This window comes from Hoplias malabaricus, chromosome 18, assembly GCF_029633855.1.
Source record: "Hoplias malabaricus isolate fHopMal1 chromosome 18, fHopMal1.hap1, whole genome shotgun sequence".
NCBI classification, from domain to species: domain Eukaryota; kingdom Metazoa; phylum Chordata; class Actinopteri; order Characiformes; family Erythrinidae; genus Hoplias; species Hoplias malabaricus.
The window spans coordinates 24,749,940-24,777,697 of record NC_089817.1 but is presented as its reverse complement, the minus strand read 5'-3'; the positions used below and the strand labels follow the sequence as shown (position 1 = coordinate 24,777,697).

At 41.7% G+C, this 27,758-nt stretch overlaps 1 protein-coding gene across 3 annotated transcripts in view; it reads right to left on the bottom strand.

Moving 5' to 3' along the window:
* zswim6 (zinc finger, SWIM-type containing 6) overlaps positions 1-27,758 on the bottom strand; it is a 111,208-nt gene that overhangs the window by 15,836 nt on the left and 67,614 nt on the right. For all 3 annotated transcript variants that reach the window (XM_066651220.1, XM_066651218.1, XM_066651219.1), the window contains exons 2-8: positions 20,040-20,396; positions 18,281-18,429; positions 16,945-17,095; positions 6,237-6,416; positions 4,138-4,314; positions 3,431-3,577; positions 977-1,121 (exon numbers count right to left, since the gene is read on the bottom strand). In XM_066651220.1, the coding sequence (XP_066507317.1) occupies positions 977-1,121; positions 3,431-3,577; positions 4,138-4,314; positions 6,237-6,416; positions 16,945-17,095; positions 18,281-18,429; positions 20,040-20,169 (1,079 nt within the window). In that variant the 5' untranslated portion in view covers positions 20,170-20,396. The remainder of the gene's footprint in view (positions 1-976; positions 1,122-3,430; positions 3,578-4,137; positions 4,315-6,236; positions 6,417-16,944; positions 17,096-18,280; positions 18,430-20,039; positions 20,397-27,758) is intronic.

Here is a 27,758-nt window from a genome sequence, read left to right as displayed (position 1 = left end):
GGCCTGGTAAGGGCAGGGAGGGAGTGTTTGTACCATCACATGATGCCAGCCAAGAAGCCAGCGGGGCTGAGGGCGGCAGTAATGCGTAATTATGGTCCTGGGCACACGCTGATTGTGATACAGTCATCTCGCCAATCAAAGCTCATGAATAAGAGATGGGAAACAAAAAAACATTCAAATTAAAAGGCATTAAAAATGCAGGAAGGAAGAATGCAGTCACCAACTTGTGTGTGCCTGCATTAGAAGAGCATCTCCAGTTTGGGGGCTCACGATGTGCTCTGAACCACAAACACATATGGGTTAATTGGAGGGGTGTCAGTGAGTCCTCTATGATAAGACCCCTACCATTACTACATAAATATTAAAGGCCTAAAGAAGGGGAGACTATCGCATGTGATGAATCTTATTATTATGCACAGAAAGATGACAGACAAACAACCTGAAAACTGTTAAGGCCTGTCTACTCATTTTATTCATAATTATTTATCTTCTAACAATTATCTGTGGGTTTTGTTAGGAATTTGCTATAAAGTGGAGTAGAGCAAATGATTCAGTTTTGTCTTAAACCATGGTGATCCTAGTTGCAGCATTTGTCATATATTCAGCTAGCTCCATGGTGTTATAGCTCAACATGGCTGCTGAGGTTGGGTTGTATACGTTGCCATGGTAAAGCCACTGTCAGTCATTCTGTGATCTGACACGGCATTGTTGTCCTGGGTGGCCAGAACCTTTGGGCCATTTAAGTATGTTAAAACTGCACTATTACATACATACAGAATATAACACTGGTATATGCTAATATCATGGCCTCCCATTCAAAAATTTGGCATCACCTGTAATAAGGCTATCCAATAATAATAATTGCAATCAAAAAGGCTCAATATTATTGGAACATTGTGATTCCAACCATAGAATAGTGTTTTAAAGCATGCACTGCTCTTGAGAGAGAGATTGTGTGTGTGTGTGTGTACCTGAGAAGTCCAGGAAGCCACCCTGTGAGCTTTCCTCATCACTTCGTCCCGTCTCCATCAGCGTACTGAACAGGGTGCCGATGGGGTCCAGCGGATGACCCACCCACCCTTCCAGATTAGTAATGGAGGTCATCCCTTTATGAAGCAGGTCTGAGAAAGAGGAAGAGCGAGAGAGATTTAGCAGCGTACTTCAGAATCTGGAATTTTGTTTACACACTCCCTGTCCATTCTCTCAGCTCCACTCCCCATATTGCCCTTTGTAGTTCTACAATTACAAACTATAGTCCATCTCTTGCTCTGCTAACCACCTTTCACCCTGTTCTTCAAAAAGTCACGACCTGCCAGACTACCACAGAGCAGGTGTGATGTGGAGGTGGATCATCCTCAGAGCTGCAGTGACACTGACGTGGAGCTGTGCTGGTAGGCGCGGATCAGACACAGCAGTGCTGCTAGAGTTGTTAAAACGCTCAGTGTCACTGCTGAACTGAGGATAGTCCACCAACCAAAAATATCCAGCCAACAGCGTCCTGTGCCCACTGATGTAGGAATAGAGGACGACCAACAGAATCAACACAACACATACCACATCAGTGTCCCTGCAATGGTCCACCATGCAAACGATAAGTTTACAGTCTGTGTTTGTAGAACTGCATGTGCAGTGAAGGTAGAAACAAGGAGGTGATCATAACGTTATAGCTGATCAGTGTAGGATACAAGCTAATATACATTCAGACTGCAACCTGAAGTCCTCATATTGGTCAATGCCTCATTATAGCGTATGGGTGTGTGGAAACACATTTTAACATTTAACTTCATCTTTCCAATCTGGACATTTTCCTGTGCTTTCAACATCTGGAGGGTGTGACCTTCCACCAGACCAGCAGGGAGATTTCTCTTTACTGCGAGAGGACAATGGCATACACCTGAGGGGTACGAAAGCATCCGTTTCTGTGGCTCCCGCGTAAATCACTGCAACAGCACTTTACATTCAGGCCCAGGGCCCGGCCGCTTCATTTGAATGTGAATCGTGCTCGGGCACTAGTCCCACAACAGGTAGTCATTTGCATTTAAATGCAATTGACCCCAGCCATGCTGGGCATGAGTGGACATTTAGCTTCAGAACAGAGCAGAGGGCTAATTCCGTCATGGTCTTCTGCAAAAAAGATATTCTCTAAAACACACACACACATGTACATATACACACACACACACACACATGCAAGATCAGAGGGTTTTTAGCAGCACCCAGATCAAAAAGAGATTTCTACACAATGTGGATTTCAGTTCATATGAGTGTCAGATTGTGACACATTCCCGGTTCATGTTTTTCATAAGATTCAACATGCGACATTAGTCAGGTCCGACAATATCTGAGCAATAACGAACAGAAATAATATTAGGGAATCTTTCATTGCATTGGTAATTAGTGACCATGCCCATTTCCAAGTGTCGGCTAAAGGGCTGTAAAACCTCCCGGCTTCATATTGTGGAGAAGTGAAAGTGCGTTTTCTGGGCTAATGTGGCTTCATCCAGTACATTTGGGATGAGCTGAAACGGTGTAATTTGATCTAGAACTAATCAACCAGTGACAGTAGCTGACCTCACTAATGCTATCATGGCTAAATGCCATCAAATCCTCACAGCGTTACTGCAGCAAAGAGGGGGCAACATCCCACTAAACCCCTTCAGAAGATATGTTGCACACATTTTGGCGATGCAGTATATACGCTTGCTTTTATTCTTGTTCCACTGCAAAACTAAGAGCTAATACTGAACACCAAATGTATGATTGAGGTCATGTGGATTCAGGAAGGAAACTGTGTAAATGTTAATCATAGTAGTCAGCAGTTGGTGTAGTGGGTAACACTGCTCTTCACGTGACCATACTGGGTTCAGCTCCCAGCTCGGGCAAGAGCAGAATGTAATGCCAATACGAGTTCTCGACCCAGACTCTCAGTACTGCCTAAGTCTATATTTCACTTATTAACAAGGGTCTTAACAGCTCTCAACTCCTGTGTACCTTACACAATACCTCTGCTTATGCTCCCACACGTCATCTTAGATCTTTAGATTCTGGCCTTCTACAGAAACCTTCCGTAAAATAAAGGAAACACTAAAAAGCCTTTAAACTGTAAAGTTTCTAAATTGTGAAACACAGTTCCTCTTTCAATTCGAGCAGAGCTCAGTACACACTGGAAAAAAAATTAATAAAAAATTGAAATCTCATCTTTTAAATCTAGCTTTTATTAAATAAAACACTAATCTGTTTTGTTTATCTAAAATTAAATGTTAAAAACAAATTTAAAAATAAAATTCTTTACTGAAGGCACTTGGACCTGCCTCATGTATTATAATTTTAGTATTATTATTTTTACTTCATCTGTATCGTGATTTTTTTTTTAAATCAAATTTTGCTCTGGATAAACACGTTTGCCAAACAGCATAAATGTAAGACTCACCTTTCTTGTGGTTGCGGAAGAGCTCCAGCTGTTTCTGCTGCTGCCGACGCAGGGTGTTGACGATGGCGATGGCCAGTCGCAGTGCCTCCCGCGGGTAACCGTGGGACCTCAGTGCATCCACCCTCGCGCAGGCGGTGGGGACGTGCTCTGTACAGAGGCATAACCACAAAATGTTAAACAAGCCTCAAAGTCAACTACAGAAAAAGAAGTAAATGTGATGATTACTTAATAACGAAGGTGCTTTACATTTTAAAGCATTCCCCATAATGTCCATATGATCTGACAAACTGCAACACGCTACAGGAAGCCAAGGGGGCACTATGGTTCATGGCAGTGGTTTTCACACTTTTAAAGTAGACATCACTTGTCATACACATGCTGTTATTAAGGGTTGGTGTCCAGTACAGTTCGGTGATTTTCCTCCTCAGACATATCTGATTTGACTCCTGAGTTATGTCCTGGATGTTTCAGTTGGATAATAACGAAATTGTGCTGGACACTTGAGGACCCTGGTCCTACAGAAAGGAACTTTATTTTTCCAGTGCAGCAAATGCTGCATCCCTTCTCTTAGGATCCCTGAAAAACACAACTCTGTTCTCACGGTGGTGCTATAGAAAACAGCAGACAAAAGAGCAAGCCAGCGCAGATGTCTTTTTCTGCCTCTCTCTCTCTCTCTGTCTCTTTCTCTCTCTCCTTGAGCCACTTACCGTGCCACAAGGGCCAGCCGCGGGAGTCAAAGAGTGAATTTTCAGTGTTGTCATGGTAACAGTAGTTGGTGTAGAGGTCGTCGCTGATGATGTGCTGCAAGTGGCTGTCCTGCCAGTGGAGATCGCACGCCTCGATGGCCCGCGTGAACACTGTCCGATGTGGCCGGGTGCCTGAATCTGAGGGAGAGAGAGAGAGAGAGAGAGACAGAGAGCGAGGGAGATGAAGAGAGAGAGAGAGAGAGAGAGAGAGAGCAAGATAGAGAGAGCGCGATGGAGATGAAGAGACAGAGAGAGAGAGAGAGAGAGAGAGAGAGAGAGAGAGAGAGAGAGAGAGACAGAGACAGATCAAGAGAGAGAGAGAGAGCGAGAGAGAGAGAGAGAGAGAGAGAGAGAGAGAGAGACAGAGAGCGATGGAGAGATGCCTTGGTCATTCTCAGCAGAGCTAAGTAGTCAACTATAGAAAAAGAAGAAAATGTGCTGATTACTAAAAAAGCAAAATTGCTCTGCGATGCCTCATAATGGCCATGTGATCAGACAGATTGTAGTACACTGCAGGAAACAGTGGGAGCAATATGTTTCACACCATAAAAGGAGACTTTTCTTGCTGTAGAGATGAAGTGTGTCAACATGGCAAATACACAGCTAATATATTAATAAGCAACAGGTTTTTAATTAGTCAAATAATGAATAACAATACATTACCATTCAAGAGCCTGAGATCAATACAATACTCAAAGTATTCTGGTAAAAATATTCCGGTTCATCTTTCGTGGATTCACTACTTCGCTGGTTTTTTCAATGGGACTTATGGCCGCTATATCGTGAATATTGAGGGAAAATCTAGGAAAAACGTAAGTATTTCTTATGTACAGTACATGTACTGTTCATGTCCACATCCGAGTGAAATTTACTTACGCTAAATCACAGCTTAGGAATTACTCTATTAAAGAAACTGGTAGGATATCACATGTAGTTCCAGCTGAAAAACATAGAATGACTGTTTAATGCAAAGGGTGGGTTGTTAACAGTAACAGGGAGGGTTTTAAAAGGCTCGTCCAAATACTCGTTAAATACATAAAAAATATATCTTTCCTCTACTTCGCGGAAATCTGTTTTTCGCGGGTGGTCTTGGGACGCATCCCCCTCGAAAAACGAGGGATTACTGTATTTCAAGTTTAGGCAAACATTTTAGAATCTTCTATGGCTCTGTCAATCAGTCTGGACACAACATGCAATCATTTATTCACAGATTCCTATTTATTATCAGTGACTACATAAACCTGCAATATTTCACAGGCCCATTATTCTGGAGAGTATCTATATCTAATATTGCACTGCTTTTATACTAATAAAAGTATTAGTTTCAAAACATTTGAACTACTGAAGAGTAAAATAAAATACAACATCATTTTGATTATGTATTCAAAAATACTAACAAACGACACTTGTTTATTCAATACTGACACTGTAGAAACATTAACTTCTGAATAATAACTGTTCGGCTTACATCTGGAACAACCTCAGCTCCAGACGAGCGTTTCTGTGGGTGTTCTGATGAATCAGGCTATTCACATAACCCAACAAATATTGATTATTTTGGGGAAAAAAAACACCTAAGCCTTGAATTACTGAACATGGACAAAACAGCCATAACAGAATAATATAGGCCTGTAATAGCATTCCACTATATCTATGCCCAGGGCACAGGAGCCACTCAGAAAAACCAAAAGCAAGGCCCAGGCTTTGAGATATGATTTCTCAGCAATTACTGTGCAGCTCCACTGAATATTTATAGCAAAATGCCCAATTAAAAAAAAAAAAAGAAAACTCTGTCCATATAAAAGCACTGGCTGATCAAATACTTTTAACAGAGCACCCTTCCATCAGTTCTGTCCTGAGTTATGATTTGAAAGCCAGAGAGGAGGAGGGTCATGTGAGGTGGTGTCATTAGGTCCATTCCATTAGTCACACAAAGCCCAATAAAGACGGGAGCTGGGGGGCTTCAAGGTGGCACAGTTGATTAAAAGAGAGCCCCCACCTCCCGCTCACCCCACCCCAATCTCCTCCACAGTTACACCCCCAAACATATTCAGACTCACCTTGGTTGCCGTGTGCACCCTGAGGCAAAGCGTTTGTTAAATTGGGCAGCTCGTTGCCATGGTTACCGTCCTCCCAGGGGCACACGTCCACGCCGTTCCACTTCTTGAGCTGCCGGAGCCAGGCTGCCTTCTGCTCGGCCTTGCAGTGAGGATTTAGCACGATGCACATCCACAAGGCACCTGGGAAACCCAGCAGAGGAGAGGGCGTGGTTAAACACACAGGCTGAGTGAGAGACACAGGGATAGAGAAAATTTCTCCCTCTCTCTACTGTCTTTTAGGGTCTGAAGATTTAGCATGATGCTAAACTGTCTAATGATACGTCAAACTGACTGTGTCCCATTCATACGGACTGTGTAAGCACTCAAGGTGTCAGAATCTTGAAATCAGACACACTCGGCGTGGTTGTAAATGCAGGTTCTTTCTCTCCTTTCTTTGTTTTGTTTGTTTGCTTCATGTATATAATATAAATCATACTGTATATAATAAAGAAATGTGCAAGAGAGCAAGAAGAGTGAGTAAAACTTTATTTAAAAAAATTTTTAAAAATGTAAAAATTACTATAATACTATAATACTATAAATACAAGCATGAAATGAGTATGAACAGATGACTTGTTAATTATTTAACGTCATTATTTATTGTTTTTAATACTACGATTATTACTGAATGCCAATTATAAACATAAAACATAATTGCTTTATCGAATACATTTTTTCAACATTACTACTCTTCATTCATTCGTTCGTTGTCTGTAACCACTTATCCAGTTCAGGGTCATGGTGGGTCCAGAGCCTACCCAGAATCACTGGGAATGCAAGGTGGGAACACACCCTGGAGGGGGCGCTAGTCCTTCACAAGGCAACACACAATCACACGTTCACACTGTTTTTTTTTTTGTTTTTTTCCCTCTTCCCTCGCCAATCCACTTACCAACATGTGTTTTGGACTGTGGGAGCACCCAGAGGAAACATACGCGGACACAGGGAGAACACACCAAACTCCTCACAGACCGGAGCGGGACTTGAACCCACAACCTCCAGGTCCTATTTAGTACGAGACCGGTTAAACTCAGTAAAACCAGTGAGAAACTGTGTGTGAAAAAACAGGAGCTAGTTACAGTAAGGTTTATCAGGACTCTGACTTCCATGTGTGGCTGATTTTCATTTAATTCACAGTGTTCAAGCAAACAAGGTTCTAAAACATCACAAATATCCATATGTGTAGTATGAATCATAAGTGACATCCTGTTCATATTTTATTGTTTGGTGGGAAAAAAATAAAAAAGAACCCGGTCAGACACCCACATAAGGATCTAGATACATCCCGTTAAGGTCCCCAGATGAGACGCAGCATCCATACAGTCCAAAGCTTCATTACTTTGGACAGACAAACAAAGAAATAGGTCAGCTGACTGCTCGAATAAGTCCCGTCACCTTTAACATGGACAAATGGCCTTGGAGAGCCATGTACCTATTCTTCAGCTTATGCTGAAAGCTAAAAAGCTGAGTCCCATGATGCGCCCGGTTCGCTCCGCTGCTAAACATGCAAATCTATGCCGTGCTAATTTCCCGTCCCGGCGTAATTGGCGCCAGTCTTTTGTGTGTATTCTCCGAAGGGTCCTGAGGCCTGACAAACTATGATTGATTCCTTTAAAAGGGGTCAATTAGAGACAATAGCGTATGAGTTTATGTTGGATATTTCATGTTCTGGTGATGCGCAGCCGACATTAACGATGCCTCTGAAAATTCATACGGACATGCACTGATTTATTACTGCAGTCATATTAAAGCCCTATTGTTTACACCATTAAAAAAAAAAACGACAGCTGCCCTTTACATTACAGTACATACAGTTCTCAATGAAATGAACGAATATCTCATTTTGGAGATTTGATATTTGAAAGCTGCTGTCAGACCAAACCCTGCTCAACTCCAACGGTAACTTTAGAGGAAGGAAAATCTTTCTTAATTTGAATGTAAGTTAAGTTTTTGAATATTTCGACTGGTTCTTTCAAAGATAATTTTTATCTTCAATCATATGAAAGTATGTAATAAAAAAAATGGATAAATAAATAAACTACAGCAATGTGTATAAAATATGCCTGGAAATATGTTATTTCTTTTTCTCCTAAGTCCAGGTGCTCTACTCTAATTCAACGCTGGCAGGATTGCTTCCCTAAAACTCTCTTGTGGAGCTCATATGTACATCCTACTGACACATACAAACCAAAAATGACAGGAAGCTCTCAGTAAGCGATCGATATCGTCTCCCTCTCTGAGGGTAAAAACGGCTACTGTCTCCCTGGCTGGCAGTACAGGGCCTTCCTGTGAGCGCCAAGTCATCCCGCTGGCTGCATTAGGGCATGATGTATGGACTCTGGTGAGAGGCCTGTGCCATACGGCAAGCGTATGATAGTTTAATCACTCCCCAAGTGAGCCACAATAACATATTGAGAATACCTACACTGTACGGAAAGAGTATGGGGAGGGAGAGAGAGGGAGACAGTAAATAAGAGAGAGAGGGGGGGGAGAGAGTAAATGAGAGGAAAAGTGAAAGAAATATATGATGGCACTGGAACAATTACAGAAGAGCAAAAACAGACTAAGATTGAGAGAGACAGAGAGAAAAGAATGAAAGGAGGCGAGCAATCGAAAGTAAGACGGAGAGATTGAAGGGAGGAAATGTGAAAAAAAGGATAGGGAGAGAACAGAAGGGGGAGGGGAGGAAGGCAAGGGGAGAGAAGCTAGGCGAGTCTTTGTTTGGGCATCAAGGACAAGAGAAGGAAGAGCGCGGAGAATGGGTGAAATCCTGGGTACAGGAGATAGCTGACAAGCTTAGTACTGATCCCTGGCCACACCCACAGCCACACCCAGGGAAGGTCCATGCCAGATTTCTAATACGATTATACTCAAGCTATAAGCTAACATTAGCGTTGAGAAGATTCAATATGTCAAGTGGAGGATAATTGCAATATGTGGGGGAAAACTGTTCCAAACGCAACCGTCTGCGGAAGATAATTGCATTGGCTAAAAGGAAAAAACCCTCCCGTTTACTGCTGCGCAAGAAGTGCAGACAATTCTGCATTGGCCTTAGCTTGCAGTCAAAAGACATTCTGATTAAAAAAGTGATACTACTCTTCTGTGTCTACAGAATGAAGCTAAACACATGCTAACAGCTCTAGAGCTAGAATGCTCATAGCAGGAATTACATTTCTCTTGCATTTTGTTCAGCACAGATGTAATTTAAGGTCAATGTGCACAATTTTGTTGTTTCCTCACCATTGTCAGTCATAAAGGGTCTTGGTCCGACCTAGTAGGCTTTCTCTCTCTCTGCTCATGGCAGAGAAATGGCATCTGGAGGTTTCAGATAGTGGGGAGACCTCCAAACATCAAAAATTATGAAAAGAGTTGCGGATATTGCTCTATTCTTGCTCCATAGGTGGGCAATATTGACTAATTAACTTGGAACTGACTCTAAAGTCCTGGGAGCACTAACTGCATGGAAGTAAACAAACTTAAAGTGCTACAAAACTAAATAACGAGTTTCTGTGGTAATTCAAACAGTGAATAAAAACTTACCACTTATTTCCTTCAAACACCGCATTCAATCTTAAAAACACGTGGAGCTCCTGAATGTGAACAAACCAAATAAAACAGCATTTCCCCAGAATCATCGACATTGCTTTAAACTGAAAGCCCTGCTCTACACAGACTCTACTGGCTAAAAGCAGTGTACATCTCACCAAAATCTCAACCTCAAACGTTCAGTGGGCAACATCTTCATTCGAGATCACGTAGAAATGTCAGTTAAGTCTTTCAATATATAGTTTTTAGAAAATAAAAACCAAACCAGTGGCAAGATTCATGAAAAAAGGCACATTAGAAGTTTTCGTATGCTAGTTAATAGCAGGTGTGTTTGGGAATAGATCGGTGCATGCTGTTTTTTTAAATCACATGAAGCAATATAGACTTGATATTTTAACCACACTCATGAATATTTTAAGAGCTGGGTACCGACTGAAGCCGCACCCCAGAATATGTATCTTATTGGCGGAGGTATATAAACGTACGATGCAGCTCATGACAAAAACACTGTCAATGGAAGAAATTGCTGGTCGTATGTCTATAGACCGATTTCATTGAAATCTAAAGGCAGACACTTATTTATTTTTGATGTTTATTTAAAAAAATATCCTTCTGACTGCGGTCAAAACGTCAAAATGCGTTCTCCTATTTGCAAAGCAGTCTTAAGGCCTTTAGAATAAGCATTCTACTTGTGCCACTAAACACCCATTTATTCACACGATCAACTGTTGACAGTTCAACTGCTACAATTGTGTGTGAAATCTTCTTATCTTCAAATTAATCACCATCATGGAATTTCGCTGAAATTATTTTTCCCAATCATTCTTACCCAGCGCTAGAAAGAGTCGGCAGGGTACGACAAAAGCGCCACTTGAGCAGGAGCTATTTTTCTGCGAGGCCGATAGACGTGGCTGGGTTGCTGGTAAACCCTCAATAATCGGAGGATCCTATTGTTCCGCAGCTCACTGTTCGAGGAACGCAGAGGCGAGGGAGTGAGGCAGCCTCAGCAGCTGTAATTCATTACGACAAAGATCAAGATAAGCCTGTATGCTGGGGGAAGGTGGCGAGGAGAATACTAAACATGGGGCTGGATCCTAATGGAGCATCTACCGTGCCTTTACCTTTCCATTGTCTTGCTGTTGCGGAGTGTTCAGCTGTGGGGCGGATAATGTAAAGGATTAGAGCCTGCTGGTGTAATTATGTCAGCAGAGAGAAGTCATGGCCTATTTTTTTTCTCTCAGATGCAAGCTAGATGAAAAGGAGTCGGTTTCACCACAAAGGCCCCCATGCCCAGATTAATTAAAACAATATTGGGCTTCACTGTATAAATGCATCCACACATGCGCAAAACACATGTAGGCAGGCGCGCACGCACTCTCACACACTTCCTCCGCCCCATGGCTGCTACTTTCACAGGCCTGATTTGAGCCTTCAATCCCTATCTCATCTCCACCATCAACCTGCTCATTCAGTGCTAAAACTGTCTTTCCGTTTCTGCGCCCTCTTACACAGAGCCCCCACCAATTCATCAATTAGGCAATAAATAAATCAGCTGATATTAGTTCCAACTGATTTATCATAGCCATAATATAGTCTCGAATATTTAACAGAAGACCTCAGGAAGAGTGTACATTCTGGTTGTTAACCATTAATCAGGTTCTGCGTGTTCGCCTGCACTTCGGTTACTTATTTACATAACTGTACTTATCTGTTTAGTAGGAGATACTGAATAACTCTTCGGAATACAGACTTCTAGTCGTATTTCACAACTGCTAATCATCAGTAGATTAAACTCTGTTCACCTCTTTCCATTCGGAGGGACAAGTCAGTGGGTCCAGATTTCAATTCACTTATAACTTAAAAGAATTCATAGTGATCAACAGGAATGTGCAATATCATTAGCGGAGGTGTAGGTGTTTAAGAGTCTTACATTCTGTGGCTTTATGGATCAAACCCAGCAGATTTATTAGCATACATATAACAATGCTCCTCAAAATCTGCATTGCATTGGTGGTGATATTCATATCAGCAAGCCCAGAACCTATAGCATCCTTCACTGTACTCGACAAGCCCCGTCTCAGGGAAACATGCCTTTGTTCCCATCAACAAAAGGGGCCCTCTCATGGCAGGCAGAGAGAGAGAGAGAGAGAGAGAGAGACGTGGTTCCGCCTCCATGCATAAATCTGAGCTGTAACCTCACCTCCCCCTCCTCCTCCAGCTCCTCATCCTCTCCCATAGCTCCTACCTGACCGCTGGTGTCACATTAAGTGTCCAGAATTTAATGAAACGGTCTTAGCATTATCGCTCCTGTCAGGGGCTGGAGGAGGTGGAGGGGAAGAAGGGCTGAGGGACGGAAGGAAGGGGAGAAGGGGAGAAAGAGAGAGAGAATGTGAGAGGGGGGCAGCCTTCATAACGAAGGCCTCTCCAATTACGGGCCTGACAGGCCTAGTGATTCATCAGAGAGCCTGATAGAGGAGAGAGAGGGCGAGAGAGAGAGGAAAATGTTTGAGACAGGGTTCCGCCTCTCTTTTTCTTGCTCTTTAATGAGGTAGAGCCTCTCCTTTAGCGAGAGGAAGAACACTCCTTCGTACAAAATGGCTGCCGCAGATACACACCTGAAGTGTGGCTCTATAGCAGGGGTTGCCAACCCGCGACTTGTTTCCCGTGCAATTGCGGCTCTTCCTTTCGTAATAAAAAATATAGCGATATATATGTTAGACCTGTGTACTTCTGGGACATTCAATTTTCATTTTGAAATGAGAAAATCAGAAGTAACTCGTGTCTTATTGAATTAAAATAAGCAAATTCTCGTTGTGTTTCGGTGGCTATGGTGAGGATTTCTCGATCAGTGCAAGACAGTCCTAGAGTCCAGTTTCTCTAAGACTCTGAAACCATCTTAGAGAAACCTCCGCAGTATCTGCCGCTATGGCATATGATTATGGGGAAGGACAAGGGTTTTCCTGTATCTTATTGTCTTATCTTAAAAACCAACGCTTCCTCACAATCCTGTGACATATGATGGATAATTCAGAGTAATATCTGCCCTAATTTTCAGAGTCTGTTTCCAAAGACATCATCCCTCTGCATACTCTCTTCACAAAGACAGTGGCTGAATACAGATAATGTATATTCGAACGTCTGGAATTAAAAGACTCAATCTGCAATTTGTGACTGACATAAGAAGGTTGCTGTGGAATGGTAGTTTTGTGCATGAGTATTTGTGTAAATATAGCTTGTGGCTCCTTGGTCACCCAAGCTCCACAACAAAGGTCTCAAAACCATGAGACCCTAGACTGTATTCCGATAAATATGACCCACTACATACTTACAATCTCACCTTATACACAGCCTCAGATTTTACCATGTGGCCACTGGATAAATTGATTTCAGCATCTTTGTTCTACTGCATCGTGTAAATTAACCACTGCCTATCAGTATTCGTTATTCGTTACTGCTCACTTGGATTCTGTTTTAAGTGCTGGTTCTAAGCTCATTAGAAGATATTTTATCATGAGCTGAATCTGAAAACTATGTTATACACACAATGTTTGTTCTGTAACAAAATTCATGCCTTGTGTAAACAGAGATTTTCCAAGAACTACAACGCTTCAAGGGCAGATGTTAACAGGAGAGCTCTTCCTCAGTTTGTGAGCGAGCGTTCCAAGTAGAGGTCACTTAAACAGCCCACCTCCCTTGTGACTGAGGGGCCTCCCTTCCCCTTCTTGTTAGCGGCCCCCTGACAAACACAGCCAAACGTGGAAGTGCATGCTACACCCAAACTCCCCCTAATCTCCACTAGCCCGCAAAAATTCACACGGCTAGTTTGGAAGGACAAAGGCAACAGCCCTCCTTTAGTAACACACAAATGCAAAACTCTTGAATACACCAGTGTCCAACTTCAAAAGCAGTGGGAGGCTGCAACGTGAGACAGCTTCACTTATAGTTCTGAGAACAATATAATCTACACAATTTACCAAGACTTATTTAGAGTCTGACGCTCTTAGGCTAACATCAAAGATGCTGGATAACATGTTCTTAAGAGAAAACCTAGGCTTCGAGATGGCTGATCATACTGCACAACAGGGCAAGGCACTAGATGGTAGAATGTTTTGAAGGTGTGATTGCATTCATTCTCAGGAGCCTTACTGTCAAGAAATAATGTTGGATGACTGGTTCTGATTCAAAAACAAAGCTCCAACTCCTCTAAGGAGTTTATTTTTTTTTGCTTTTCTATTAAGCATATTGGGGTTTCTGGTACCTGGAACAAGGTACTTTTCTTAGTACCTGTTTGCTTTTGGTTCCGAGCGAGCTGAGTAGGGACTAAAAATGATCTGTAAATCTTGCAGAGCACTGAATGGCCATAGAGACTTTCAGATATCTAGCACAATCTGTGTAAAATTTGTAACATTTCCAAGCTACAGTAGAGATCACATTTGTTTTTATCTGACTAACAATGGCAGCTCATAAAATTACATCCAGTGAGAACTGGAGGGTGCAAGAAGGAACAAAAAGAAAATAAAAAATACAATAAAATTTACACTGATCTGTCTGAACTGCTGCGTGTAGTACACAATGAGTAAAAAATGCTTAACATTACTGTCACAATTCCAAAGGCAGTGGCTCTAGTTAGAGACTGACACCGTTCAAAATGGGTCACTATTCATTATTCTCCATATTACTCATAATACAGTGCACTATTATAGTGTACTGAATGGTTTCAGACACTAACTCATTCAGGTTTTTAACCAAACAGCACAGTGAATTATGGGTATCTGCTATCCACTAGTGTCAGCTAGTGTACATGGGTTGTATGCTAACGTTTGCGGTGCATTGTGGGATTGTTTGCACTTTCGGCAATAGGTTTTCATACAGTCATACAAAATGGCGGCAACCAAAATTAGTGCATTATATAGTGAATAGAGCTCAGTTTCAGACACACTGTTTTGCAACATCACCAGCTATATTTCGGGGGTAGTGGGGGTGTGAAGAGCTTTATAGTGGAAAATTAACTAGGTAGCATGTAGAGTAGAGCACAGAAGAGATAGTACCATGTGGTAGACAAGCCCCGTTAGATGACGCTGCATCACTCAATATATGAAATTCCCCTTCTCCAGAGCCCAACGTTGGGTGCATTTATACCTCTTAATCCCATATTTGGCACTGAGCATGGTGAGGTGACCTTAGACTCACCTGGCTGCTCTAGATGAGTCAGTGCTTTTATATGGGTCTTATACAAACTGTGCACAACTGAACACCTGTGTTAGAAATAGATGCAATTTAAAGTAGCAGAATTCAAAATTTAAATGTTATTGTCAAATGTTTGGCCATATCACGAATAAAAGCACATTATGCAGATGTGTCAGAGAAAGTTTAATATGCTGTGAGTAATTTGTGTGATTTAAGCTGCGCGTTTGCTAACTCTGCTCATAAGCTTCCATTACATTCCATTACTGAAGCGTTCAAGCTCCAACAGAAAACCCAAGAAAACATCTCACACCAAACATGTATTGGCCGGTTGACTATGCTTGGGCAAAGAGGATAATTGTGTAAATTTAAGCTTTCCTGGAGTTATTTCACTAGTCAGGCCAGGCCTGCATCCCTCTCCTTGTGCCCAGGGACCTGGACCCGATCTATTGTGTCGGTCGTCCTGGGTGCCAAGGCAAAATTGACGAAACATCACAGGGCTTTGTGCATTGGCAGGCTCAATGCTGTGGCAAGCCAGTCACAATTAAAATGATTACACAGCCATCCAATTTGCGCTGCTTTCGTTCCAATAGCTTCAATCGCAGTGGGATTTTTTTTCCGCTTCCTTTTTTTCTTCTTTGGATGATTTGGCCCGTGAACTGTAATGATATAATACCCCAAAATTTGCTCACTGACCCACCCTGAAAGTTTGTCCCGCTGTCCTGCATGGAACAACAAGGATCAGCATTTCACTGTCTTCTACAGAAGGGTGTTGTACTACTAGAGTGCAACTCAGGCTTTTGAACTTACATCACAATATTTCAGCCAGAAAGCCCTGGGGGGGCTTAAGTGGGAAAGAAATATGCAATATTGATCAAGAGCAAATGCTGCAAATGTGCAAACTGGCAGCGGAAGAGTCTTCTAAATGGATGTCCTCAGAGACGTAGGTGGGTTTAGCATGTGGCCAACACAGTCCGAATGTAGTCAAGTCAAATACACAATACACAAGCGCACAATCTAGACTAAGTTACCCAGTTTAAGGGCGTTTATATCATACTGTAATACTGTTTATTCAGTTATTCAAAGATATAAGCAGTTCATTCTTTACCAATCAAAACAGAGACAACATGAAGATACAATTCTAGTAAGAACTGTTGCAGAAATACGATCTTTATCATATAAAGTTGCATATTGGCTCTACTATACTAGCTAATAATTATGCATCCCGAACAAAACTATCGCAGCATCTACCGCAGTTGTTTGCAATAAATTTAAAATACCACCATTGGCAATGTCATAAGACTGACAAACAGGCTAATCATTTTGACACATCACTGCTACACACCTGTTTTGAATGCCCAAGCTGGTTCTTATTTCTATGATAATTTAATTTGATTTTTACAATTTATTTATTTATTTGCTTTAATTTTTTCCTCAATTTAATTGTATCACATTCCACCCGACTCCCCTAATCGCACAAAATGCCAATTGGGAGTGTGAATGCAAGCCCCTGTTTCCTCCTGTTTATGTGATTCCACAAATGCTTCTCTTCAAACTGTTCCTAACATAATGCCACTGACAGATCACCACACTTGGAAGACACTGTGAAATGTCCAGATCTCCCTTGCAAAGTAACAGATCCTTGCCCTGGTGAGCCTTGTACTTGTGATGAAACAGAAAAGTAAGGCCACCCAACACACCAAAAAGAATGAGGCCAAATGTGCCCTCTCTTGAACTCCCAGTCTTGGCTGCCTGAGGCATCTTCGTGGATAGAATCCGCAATCTCCTAACAATAGGCCCAAGACTGGGAACATAGTAGGTCCCCTTTAAAGTCTGGGTTCTCTTTTCACATTGTTTACCCTTATCTTAGACCTTTTTTCTTGTTACTGTGGCCCTTATCTTGCTTATTGTGAACTCAAATCTGCTGATATCAGCTCACCGAGTTCGTCCCAGAGCTGGCGGTATTTGTCTGTCATGGTGGTGCCCTGCTGCCTCCACAGAGCGAGCCGAGGGTCAGCCATGAATTGCTCAGTTATTAGCGTCAGCATCCTTGCCCCGTTAGAGTCCCGCATCTTCAGCATCTCCCGCACCTGCAGTGTACACACACAGATACAAAAAAAACAAAAACAAAGAAAAAACCCAAAAGACATTAGTTTATGGGTCTGAGAAAGAGCCAACACCTGTGAGCCTTTTTGAAAGTTTCCAAAACAACAGCAAATTGTTGGGAAAGTTAGCGATAATTTATGGTTAAGCATTCATCCGCATTCATCCACAGACATTCATTCTGTAAACCCTGACCTCAAGGTACTTCCTACAAAATAGAAAAGTTTTTAAATATGACTAAATACAGTCTACTTAGTCCTGAATTTGTGGAAAATATGGAAAACTTTACTTACAATCCCAATTCCAATTAAGTTGGGATGTTGTGTAAAACAAACAAAAACAGAATACAATGTTTTGCAAATCCTTTTCAACCTATATTCAAATGAATACACTACAAAGATGAGATATTTAATGTTCAAACGGTTGGGACATGGGCAAGTTTACCATTGTGTTACATCACCTTTCCTTATAACAACACTCAATAAGTGTTTGGGAACTGAGGACACTAATTGTTGAAGCTTTGTAGGTGGTTGCTCAACAGTCCGGGGTCTCCGTTGTCATATTTTGCGTTTCATAATGCGTCACACATTTTCAATGTCAGTCTAGTACCTGCACTCAAGGCATGAAGCCATGCTGTGGTAACGTTCAGAATGTCTATCATCATTTTTCTGCTTAATCCATTTCAGGGTAATGGTGTAACAACCTATAATGTTCCAATTTTGTTACTTTATTAACCACAACACAAAAATATTCAGCTGTTTCTTAGTTAAAAAAAGAACTTACAAGTGTTACTAAAATATCCTGGAATCACCTACAGCTCTGTTCATTTTCCTTCGGTTTAGCAATAAATGTTTGAAAACAATGAAGTTTTTTATCATGTAACAATCATCGTTTACATGTTCATTACAAATTTATATTTTATTAGAAAAGAATAAAACCCAAACAAATAAACAATGATTTCAATCTCTTAAAAGAGCCTAATAGCTCTTTATTGCATTACAAGTGAAAAGCAAATGAACACCATATGAAAAGCCATATAAATATTGCTATATTACAGACAAGTGTTTTAAAATATGATAATTCAAGTGTATCATTGCTTTCTCATGTAGACATGTGGTCCATACAAAAGACCCAGTCGCTAGGAGTTGCGTGATGTGTTGTAGCCATCCCACCTTAGAGAAGAGGAGGTTGAGTTGCTTGCCCGAGCCGTGGTAGCCCCCCTGGGACAGAAAGAGTTTGACCTGCTCCTGGACCTGCTCCTCGTCCAGATGCCAGCAGTTTTCATCGTCCACGCTGGCCCCTGCTGTGGGGTCCGGGGCCCCTAACACACACACACACACAACAAACAAAATCAGTCAGCGCTTCTCAAAGGCCTTTAAGTACACACAATGTGAAAGACAAACCAGTGACAAAGAAGCATATGTTCTTGGATATGAAGGTACACATGTGGTGACACATAAAAGAAGATAAAAGCTCATGTAGGAACACAGGGCCCAGATAAGCTAAAGCAGAGAAAACCAAATGGCCAACATATTTCACCAGCAATGTGGCCCACTAATACAATCAGTACTAATCCAGTCCAGACAGCATATGAGGGCTGTCAGACCAGGGAGGTCTGTTTGGGTTTGAAAAGAGCAGAAAGAGCCCAATGCTTTGCATGTGTGCGGACGAGGAGGAAGCCCCCAACCCCAAACAAAAGAAAGGTTTGATGATTTAAACGCTTACAGTCTTGTTATAAAGATTTACGAAGCACCACATCAAATCAACTTCCTGCATTCCAGCCGTGAACTCGCACAGCCCTGCCTTGATGAAAGCACTTCCTTTTTTCCCCCCTCTCCAAAATGTGCCAGTTAACCGGCTCCTTTTTTCCATAATTGGAACATCCGCTTTAGATTTCCCCTTCCCGACAAAAGTGAAATATAATATGGCCATTGTGCCTCACGTGGACACGATGAGAGAAGCAAGACACAGTTCCTCTCCCCCCCCCCCCACTTTGAGCTTACGTCAACCCTGCCAGGGATGAACCAATCCACCATAAAGGGGGGACCCTTCCATAAATGGGACTATGAACCAGAGCATACCATTGGTGTGAGGGAATAAAAACCTACAATTAAAAGATTTCAACCAATGAGTTTTACAGGAAAATGGGTCGGTAGCACATGAATAAATAATGTGTCTTTTGGATCGGACAAACACGTGGAACATTCTGATCAATTTGGGCGGTTGTGGTTGTTGTGGGACAGTTCTGAATCTTGAATTATTTTATTTCCAACAATTTCTGGATGGGGACAGCTCTAGTAGTCTTTAAATCTGAGATGAATATAATTGTTAATCACATACAATAGGGTTCAACTGCCGGAGAGGGTAGTACATAGTTTTGATGTGATATATTGTTTGCCATATAGACCACCCCTACTTAATATCCTAATATAGATTTAAGGAACTAAAACTGGTGTTGGTATCAGGTTGAAATCAGCACAAAATGCTGTGGTGAAACTCAAAGAAAAAAAACTCCAGCGACACTGCTGTGCCTGATTCACTCAAACACAAACAAACACAAATGTAAACATGCACTTATTGCTATGGTATAACATAAAATGAAACTATCCACTACCCAAATACTACCTGCTCTGTGATGGCCCTGTAGGGGTCCTGGCTGTTGAATGAAGGGAGACTAACAAAGTATGCACAGCAACAGATTGACAACCATCTTTATTTATAGAACTACAAAGTGCATGCACATGATAAGTGAATCTGATGAAATGAACAATGAGCTCAGAAATAAAGAGGCACTGTTAATGTTTCAGTTAATCTGTGTATACTAAATGCCAAATTCAACTTATGAAGCTTTATTTGAATTCTGCTTCACTGGCCAAAACATTATTGGCGCTGATAAACCTGCCTCTATATATAAGCCATGTTCTCCCTCACCGTGTACTTGGTTGATCTCCGAGTTCTGGGAGAGGATTTCATCTGCCAGTTTCTGGGCTGTGGGCAACACCTCTGTGTGGTGGACGGTGATGAGGTACTGTACAAACTTCTGCAGCTGGTCTCTGTTCATCTGGAAGAGTGTCTCTGATATGGGCAGGTGCAGTTTGACCTGTTCGGGCCGCCGTACGCGATACAAGGAGAGCGCTACCACGTGGGCGCAATAGAAGATGTCCTTGTTGCCACAGCCGCATGTCACAGAGGTGATCTTGCAGCGGTCAAAGCTGATGGCCACACTACACACTACCTCCGGCTCAGAGGGTGTGGCCGGCTCTGTCACTGTCCCACTGAGATGAAAGCCTGGGCGAGAGACAAAGAGAGAGGGAGAGAAACAGAAACGTTAGACTGAGGAAAGAGTTCATACGTTATGTATAAGAATTATACAAACACACGTACGCATATGATATATTACACGCTTAGATTTGTGTTTTCAATTTCACGAACCACAAGCCTATCACTAAAATCCAGCTCCATCTCTCACAAGCGCTAGGTATAAATTCATAACACTGCACATTTCGCTGCATGAAAATAGGATTTTTCACAATGACCTGAGAAAGACATCAACAAAGAGTGAAACTTAAATTAGTTGAATTCATTCATTCTAAGGGGTGTTTACAAACTCTTGGCAACATTATGTACTTCAAATTATGGTAATTTATGAAGCAGACACATCGCTGTTTTAAAGGCTGTTTTGAGAGAGCATGCAAGCATTCATTTGGAAATTCAAAGCTTGTAAAATGCTGCTAAAATGCTGTTAAATATAAAAATGGTCGCTTTTTTGTTTCTTTGCACATAATTTGCACCTTAAATCACACATAAATCCCATTTGCACAGTTTAACGACTGTCTCGTTTGGTGTGTGGGCCATTTTTGAAGGGGAGTACAAAATGGTGTGCTGTTTTTTTGCCTCACGTGGCTGTCAATGGTACACAGTACATCTCCTTTCAACTCCCAGTATGAGCACAGTATTGGGCTAAATGTGGCACACTGCGAGGGTTCTATTTGAGACATCTCTATAAGAAGAATTCCAAATGCTTGAGAAAGAGAGGAAGAGGAAGTGGAGGCTTCAATCCCCTGTTGGCTAGCAGATGTATGTGGCTGTGTGCGTGTGTGTGTGTGTGTGTGTGTGTGTGTGTGTGTTGGAAGGGGGGGGGGGCAGCAGTGAGACCCAACGTGGGGGAGGAGGGCGAGGAGGGGGCGGGGCTGCAGAGTGACTGGCGTGTGCCACTACAAAGGCAGGGCTGAATAATGCAGCTGCTGATTTGAATGTGTTTGATGTGTCCGTGCTGCTGGGCCAAGAGAGGCGGAGAAATCATACGTTGATTAGGAAGTAAAGGAGACACTAATGAGTCACTCCCAGCCAGCCACTCTGAGGGGTGAGAGGGAGAGATAGAGAATTTCTAGAGAGACCTAGACAGCATGTGACTTCACATATCCTGCTTTATTTACACACCCAGCTGCTGCGACAGAAAAAAAAACAAAAAACACAACACCGCAAACTCAAGCGTGAGGTGAATACTGCTACATTATAGTTTGCATGCAGAGGTGGAAAGAAAACATTGAAAAAGTAGTGATTGTTGGATGCTGCTCTTAATAATTAATTCATGAAAGCCTAAAGGTTTCAGCAAAAATCAATTTTTAGATTTATAGAGCAAAATGAACATACAGCTTGAATATTCATGGGTTGCTCTTAGTTATTCAGACCATAATTTGGTTTTTAAAAAGGAGGACACTTAGGCAGGATGGTGGCCTGGAGTGGACAGACTCCTACAATGGGTGGAGGGCTGGGTTGGTGGGGAGGGCAGCAAGGCTATGTGTAAACAATTAAACAATAAAACAACAGTAAAAACCTAAGCCTTATACAATAATAAAACAAATAGAATACAGTTTAGATTTTAATGCATTTTACATAACACTGTTTCTTTTCATGGACTGGAGGGCAAAAAAGGTGAGCCAAAAAATTAAATAAATGCAAAAATACAAAAAGAATGGCGACTGCCAACCGCAAAATCTGGATCCTGGGCATTTTGGTGATTAAAAATAGTCGACTGGATGCATTTTTTACGTCCAAAACGAGAACATATCCAGGAAAAAGGGGACGTATGGTCACCCCTACTATTAACATGCATTAATAAGAAAATACTCGTGAAGAAACGATAACTATAGAGACGGAAAGAAACTAAAGGACCATTCCCATTGCTTATTTTAGCATGACAAATACACACAATATAAAGCTGGAGGTGGCTGAAGGCGTTTTAAAATGGAAAGACAAAGAAGAATTTACACTCTTCATGTCCTTTTGTCTCATATCTTCAAGATCAGTCCACATCCCTCAGCGATAGGTCAGCAAAACTACCACTCCCTGGAGACCTGTGGTGTAGTCACCCGAGGGCTACTGCTACTGTAATGCAAGAGAGCGTCCACACACAAACACCCACACACCGATCCACAGCGACCTTATATCTATTTCACAGGTGCTTTGCCTTACACTCGTCTCCATTTCCCCTCCATTTTGTTCTTGCCTTTAAGGCACAGAGGCCTTCTCACCTTTTAATTCTCCTCTGCAGCAGCAATGGAGCTATGGTAGCCAAAGAAAAAGAGAGGGAAAGGGCTGCATATTTCACTTTTTTCATTCCTCTCCCCCCTCTCTATGTGCTGACCTTGCACTAGCCACCTATATCCCCTGCAATACCAAAAATATTTGATCGCTCAAGAAAAGCCTTTGCTTGTAGGCAGGCAGGAGAAAAAAGAGCCAGAGGCTATTTTGTATACAGAAAAGAAAAGCGTGTAAAGCTTTTTCCACAGAGCACAGAGGAGCAGCCGCACAGCGCTTTCATTCACACGTATGGATTTAGAAAAACATTTAGCTTTTAAACAGCATTGGTCCAGGCCATGTGGTTTAGGGAGCTTTGCGGCCTTCTGTAAAACTGTAAATGTAAATTTAACAAGTATAAGCTAGCCTTAGCCAGAGGAAAGTAAAAATCAAAAAGGAGATCTCTGTAATATCTCAGTAATTTCTCCCAGACAAAAACGAGATTAGATGGAAAGACAATGGCTAAAGAATCCTGAGATACAGACCTCGATCTTCTTGCGTGTCTCCCCTCTGGATTTTTAGTAAAGTCACAAACTGTGCTAAGATTTGCCTGATGAACTACACCCTATATTTCCTTTATCTCTACCTCATGTCTCCTTTTTGTGTCATTCTTTTTTACTTATTTGTAAATTGTAAGAAATATGAATACATATAAAAATAATTTTCTACATTGTAAACCTGTTGAAAATACTGAAGACAAATTCACAGCATAACTAGCCAGCAAACTGGTCTGTTGCTAGTTTAATGGGTAGCTAATCCGTAAAGCTAACAATGGGAACAAAACAAACGAAATGTTAGCCAGCACTGCTAATATTTAATAAGCTGTTACGCTACCTAGCTAACATTACAGAACAAATGTAAACCATTTCTTTAAATCTGTCTATGAAAAAGTGACTAGATTTGTCTACCACAGCTGATTCTGAGTGTTTTTGTCCTGTTTGTCTTGCAATTATCATGTAAGCTAGGTCCAATTCTTGTCCAGTTGTAGACTGATCATTAATCCCATTCCAAATTGGTTTAAAATGTGGCTCACATCCAAAAGCATTCTTCTTCTTCAGCCCAAATGTTACACAGCTTCATCTTATCACATTAAAAAAATCTGTAAAAATCTGATTTAAAAAAATAAATAAATAGATGAGAGTAGGTCAGATTTGTCTGCAGTTTGAACACAGCCATTGTCTATTCTTGGGCTTGGCTGGGTTGTGGTTTATATGCCTGTGGTACGCATTAGTAGCCCTACCCTTAGACGAGTTACTTGCTGTTATGCTTGGCTCATCATATGGACCGTGCTCAACAGCACGTTACAGGCAGGCTCCCGGATTCGTCTACACCGCAGTGAGTGGGACTCCTTAACGGAAGCTAGCATCCACCCATCTGCAATCCACTTCTATTCATTCACAAAGGAAAACAAAGGAAGCAATTCGGCACATATCACTCAGCAAATCAACTAATTATGGAGCTGGTCTCAAGGTGCCCACTTAACGATTCTGTTCAAATCTCCAGATCAGGCCTACACAAAACATTTAGACTCCGAGCCAAAGTACTGAGCTGCGAGCTCCATAATCAAAATTATTTTGCGCTGAAACGCTCCCCTAGGAGGCAGAAGGTAATAATGAAAGTAAAGTGTAGATTTAAAGGCCAATATAAATAAACGCTGGAGAGAATTCACTATTCATCAAAAGCCTAAATGAATCAACAGTAGCTCGGGGTTCCAACGTCGGGAAGCCTACATAAAGCTAGTGCTCTGTTTTTTCTTACATAGATAATCAGTCATACTCGTACACAGGCTCACACATACTCACTCTTTCTCACACACACACACACACACTCTCTCTCTCTAAATGATTTTCCTTGGAATGGCGAGCCACACGAGGAGCTCAGGGAAATGGGGAGCTGTTTAATGAGCAGGCTGCTGAGGGAGCGAGAGTATTCTCCCGAGTGTTTGCATCTCACACAGAGCGGCAGCTCCCGGACAGTTCATCAGCCCTGAGCCATCTGCTAGCTCGGGTTAAAGACGGTGCTTCCCTCCCTGCTCCTCTCCAACAGACTGGTAAATAATTAGCCTAGCTGCACCTCCACTCTGCTCCGCTCTCCACAAAAGAGTGCACACGCACCACTCTGTTCCGAAGAATTATTTGCATGCACCTCACTTGGTTCGCCCTCCTCCTCCCCCTTCGCTCACCGCCTGCTCCAAATCAGTGAGAAATGGAGAAAACGGTTCATTCATAAAGGCCTCTGAAGTTGTGCGTCAGTTAGTACTCAGCGCCATGCTCACATGCCCATATTAGTAATTCTGGGCCTAAGTGCCTTTTCTCTGTGGGAAAAATGAACAACATTTTCAGAAATGGCCTCCATCGTGCTCTGTGGTAAACAACAACTTGCAAGAGCTAACACTCCTGAGCGGAAAAGACGCAGCATGAAAAAACCCAGAGGAAAGAAAAATCAAAAAGGAGTTCTTCTTAATATTTCTGTAGTTTCTCCAAAACAACAGTGAGATCTGAGGAAAAACAAATGAGACAAACATGACTGCTCAAACGTGTCCCCTGAGATAAAGAAGAAATCTCACATGCGTCTCTTTTGGAGTCTTTGTGGAGATCTCAGTAAAGTCAGAAACTGGGCTCAGATTTGCCAAATGAACTAAACCCTACTCTCTCTTTTATCTCCAGTCTCTATCGCTGCATTGGTCTCAAATTTGCTTTTTTTAAATTTTTGGTGAAGTTGGCATCAGTTCAAATCGCAGTGTACTTTAGCATTATTCATATACTGACTGCTACAGCCTCAAGATTCTTAGGCTTGAGTGGTATTTAGGATGTAAATGTACTATCCACATTTCCCGAGTGTGATAGTGGCAATTTTCAGGAACACTATTGGTTTCACATAGAAATACAGCCAAGATCCACAGTTCCTTATATAGGCATGACGCCAGCTAAACTAACTCAGAAAAACAGTACGACAGAGATACATTATTGGTCAGTAAAGGTACAAACAGTGTAAATGTACCTTTAAAAGGTACAACAGTTACAACATGATTTCTGCGGTCTGTAGTCAAAGACATTTTCTCCATGAAAAGTGCCACTACGAGTTTCCGGGCCTCTATAGCCAAACGGAGCCAAAAAGATTACAGCTGCAGACATTTATCAGTTTATATGACTAATAATTATCATAGATCATAACTTTATAAGCCGTGGATGGCAGTGTGCTGATGGATTTTTGCATGACGTCAAAGTCGTAAGCCAACATCAGCCTCACTTCCTAAGGGGGAATGTACTGTCTAGCTAAAGCTAACTTACAGTTAATGGAATGGCTGGGGCAACGAGACAATTAGTAAGACTTTAATTAACACGTCTTCTCGATGGTCAGTTTTATTAAAGCACTTAGGTAATGCCCAGCGGAGCTCATAGACTTCATATGGGTGTAGCAAACCAATCTGCAGTTAATATCCAGTGTGGGCCTTCATCACACCAGGCAGGGAATCTAATAACATGCTAGTGATGTGGTGATGGTAGATGTTACTTATATGGGGTTTACTGATACCTGGGTATTTCTTCTCGACTGTATTCTAGACCCAGCATAACTAACATTGCTGTGTAAAGCAGGCCAATAGTGTCACAGGACACTGAAGAAGCTAATGACATGCTAGTGATGTGCTGATGGTAGAGGTTACTTACACTGAGATTAGACGTGTTTAGCGTGCATCTCCCCTCAGGTGTTAGAGCAGACACTTCAGCCAACTTTAAAAATGAATATCTGCTGTAATCATACCTACATCTAGTCAAGGAAAGCCCACTTGCGATGCCTCTTAAAGGTTTGAGGAACTTTAAGGAATTGTGTATTTTTTAGTAGATTTACTTCTTCACAGTAGCTCTCCTTCACACTAAGTATTTCATGATGGATGGACCAATAGATATGTGCCAAAATTACTTTTTACATTAATTTCCACTGAAAGTTTTACTCCTGTAAAAGTTAACATTTTGGGAGATACGTGTTTTTAAATTGGACAGTGACGTATCAGGGAGGTTGCACACGGTACTCACTGAATACCCCACTCTCACCCCTCCCTTACTAAGCTGCACTTCAACATGAGAACGTGAGAAGTACTTTCTACAGCATGTGATTGGTGTTTGTTTGTTCTCGGCTACTGTAGAAACATGGCAGCGCAATATGAATGCCACTGTTGCAAGAGGACCCACCCACTATGTGTTTTTGTAAGCCCTTTATATCTACAAAGTGTCCTAGTTACAAGCTAATGTACACTAATAAAAACACAGCTTTGTATACTACTTTCCATTGCTGCCAAAATATCCCCTAAATATAACTTAGTGCATCTTTTAAAGAGAACCAAACACTTTGGGGTGGGCTCATTTTTTTTCAGATAGCTAAAAGTACTGCTGGGATGCTACATATGCAGCCATATAAATATACTTACTATTTTCAAACAACAGAAATGACTAGCTAAAAGCTAAAGTTTCAAGCTAATTATCCAGTACCTACCCCAGTAGCCAATACATTGATTTTTTTTTCACTAGTTGAAAAATCAAATCTCTACTGATAAAGTGAATTTCGCTGTTGTCTTTAGAATTTTGTTAAATGACGGATTTAAGATTTACACCAGTTCTATCCTGCTATGTTGGACCACAGAGCCATAGCTAGGCTAGCAACCAGGATTCCCAATAGTTCTATAAAATATGATGCATTCTACATACTGTTGTGAATGAACAATCATAAATAATCATGCAAAAGTACAACTCCTGCCAAAAGGAACAAAATGCTGCACTACAGAACTCCGAACAACATGACAAACTCTAGCTTTATGTCTATGGTTTAAAGACAGATTTATCCAGAATTCTAGCCTGAAAGCTAGTGGAGAGCAGTTAGCATCAAGCAAATGATTCAGTGCTAACAGGGCTTGTGCTAGCAATCGCTGTTTGTGTCGTGAAGTATTCCTAACAGGCCAATTCCTACACCAAGTTTGGAAACCAGGGACGAGGTGTGGAAATGGAGGATTGATGATGGTTTAAGCTTAGTTCCTGAGTTTACAGCAAGAAGCCAGGGGCGGCGAGTTGAGGAGAT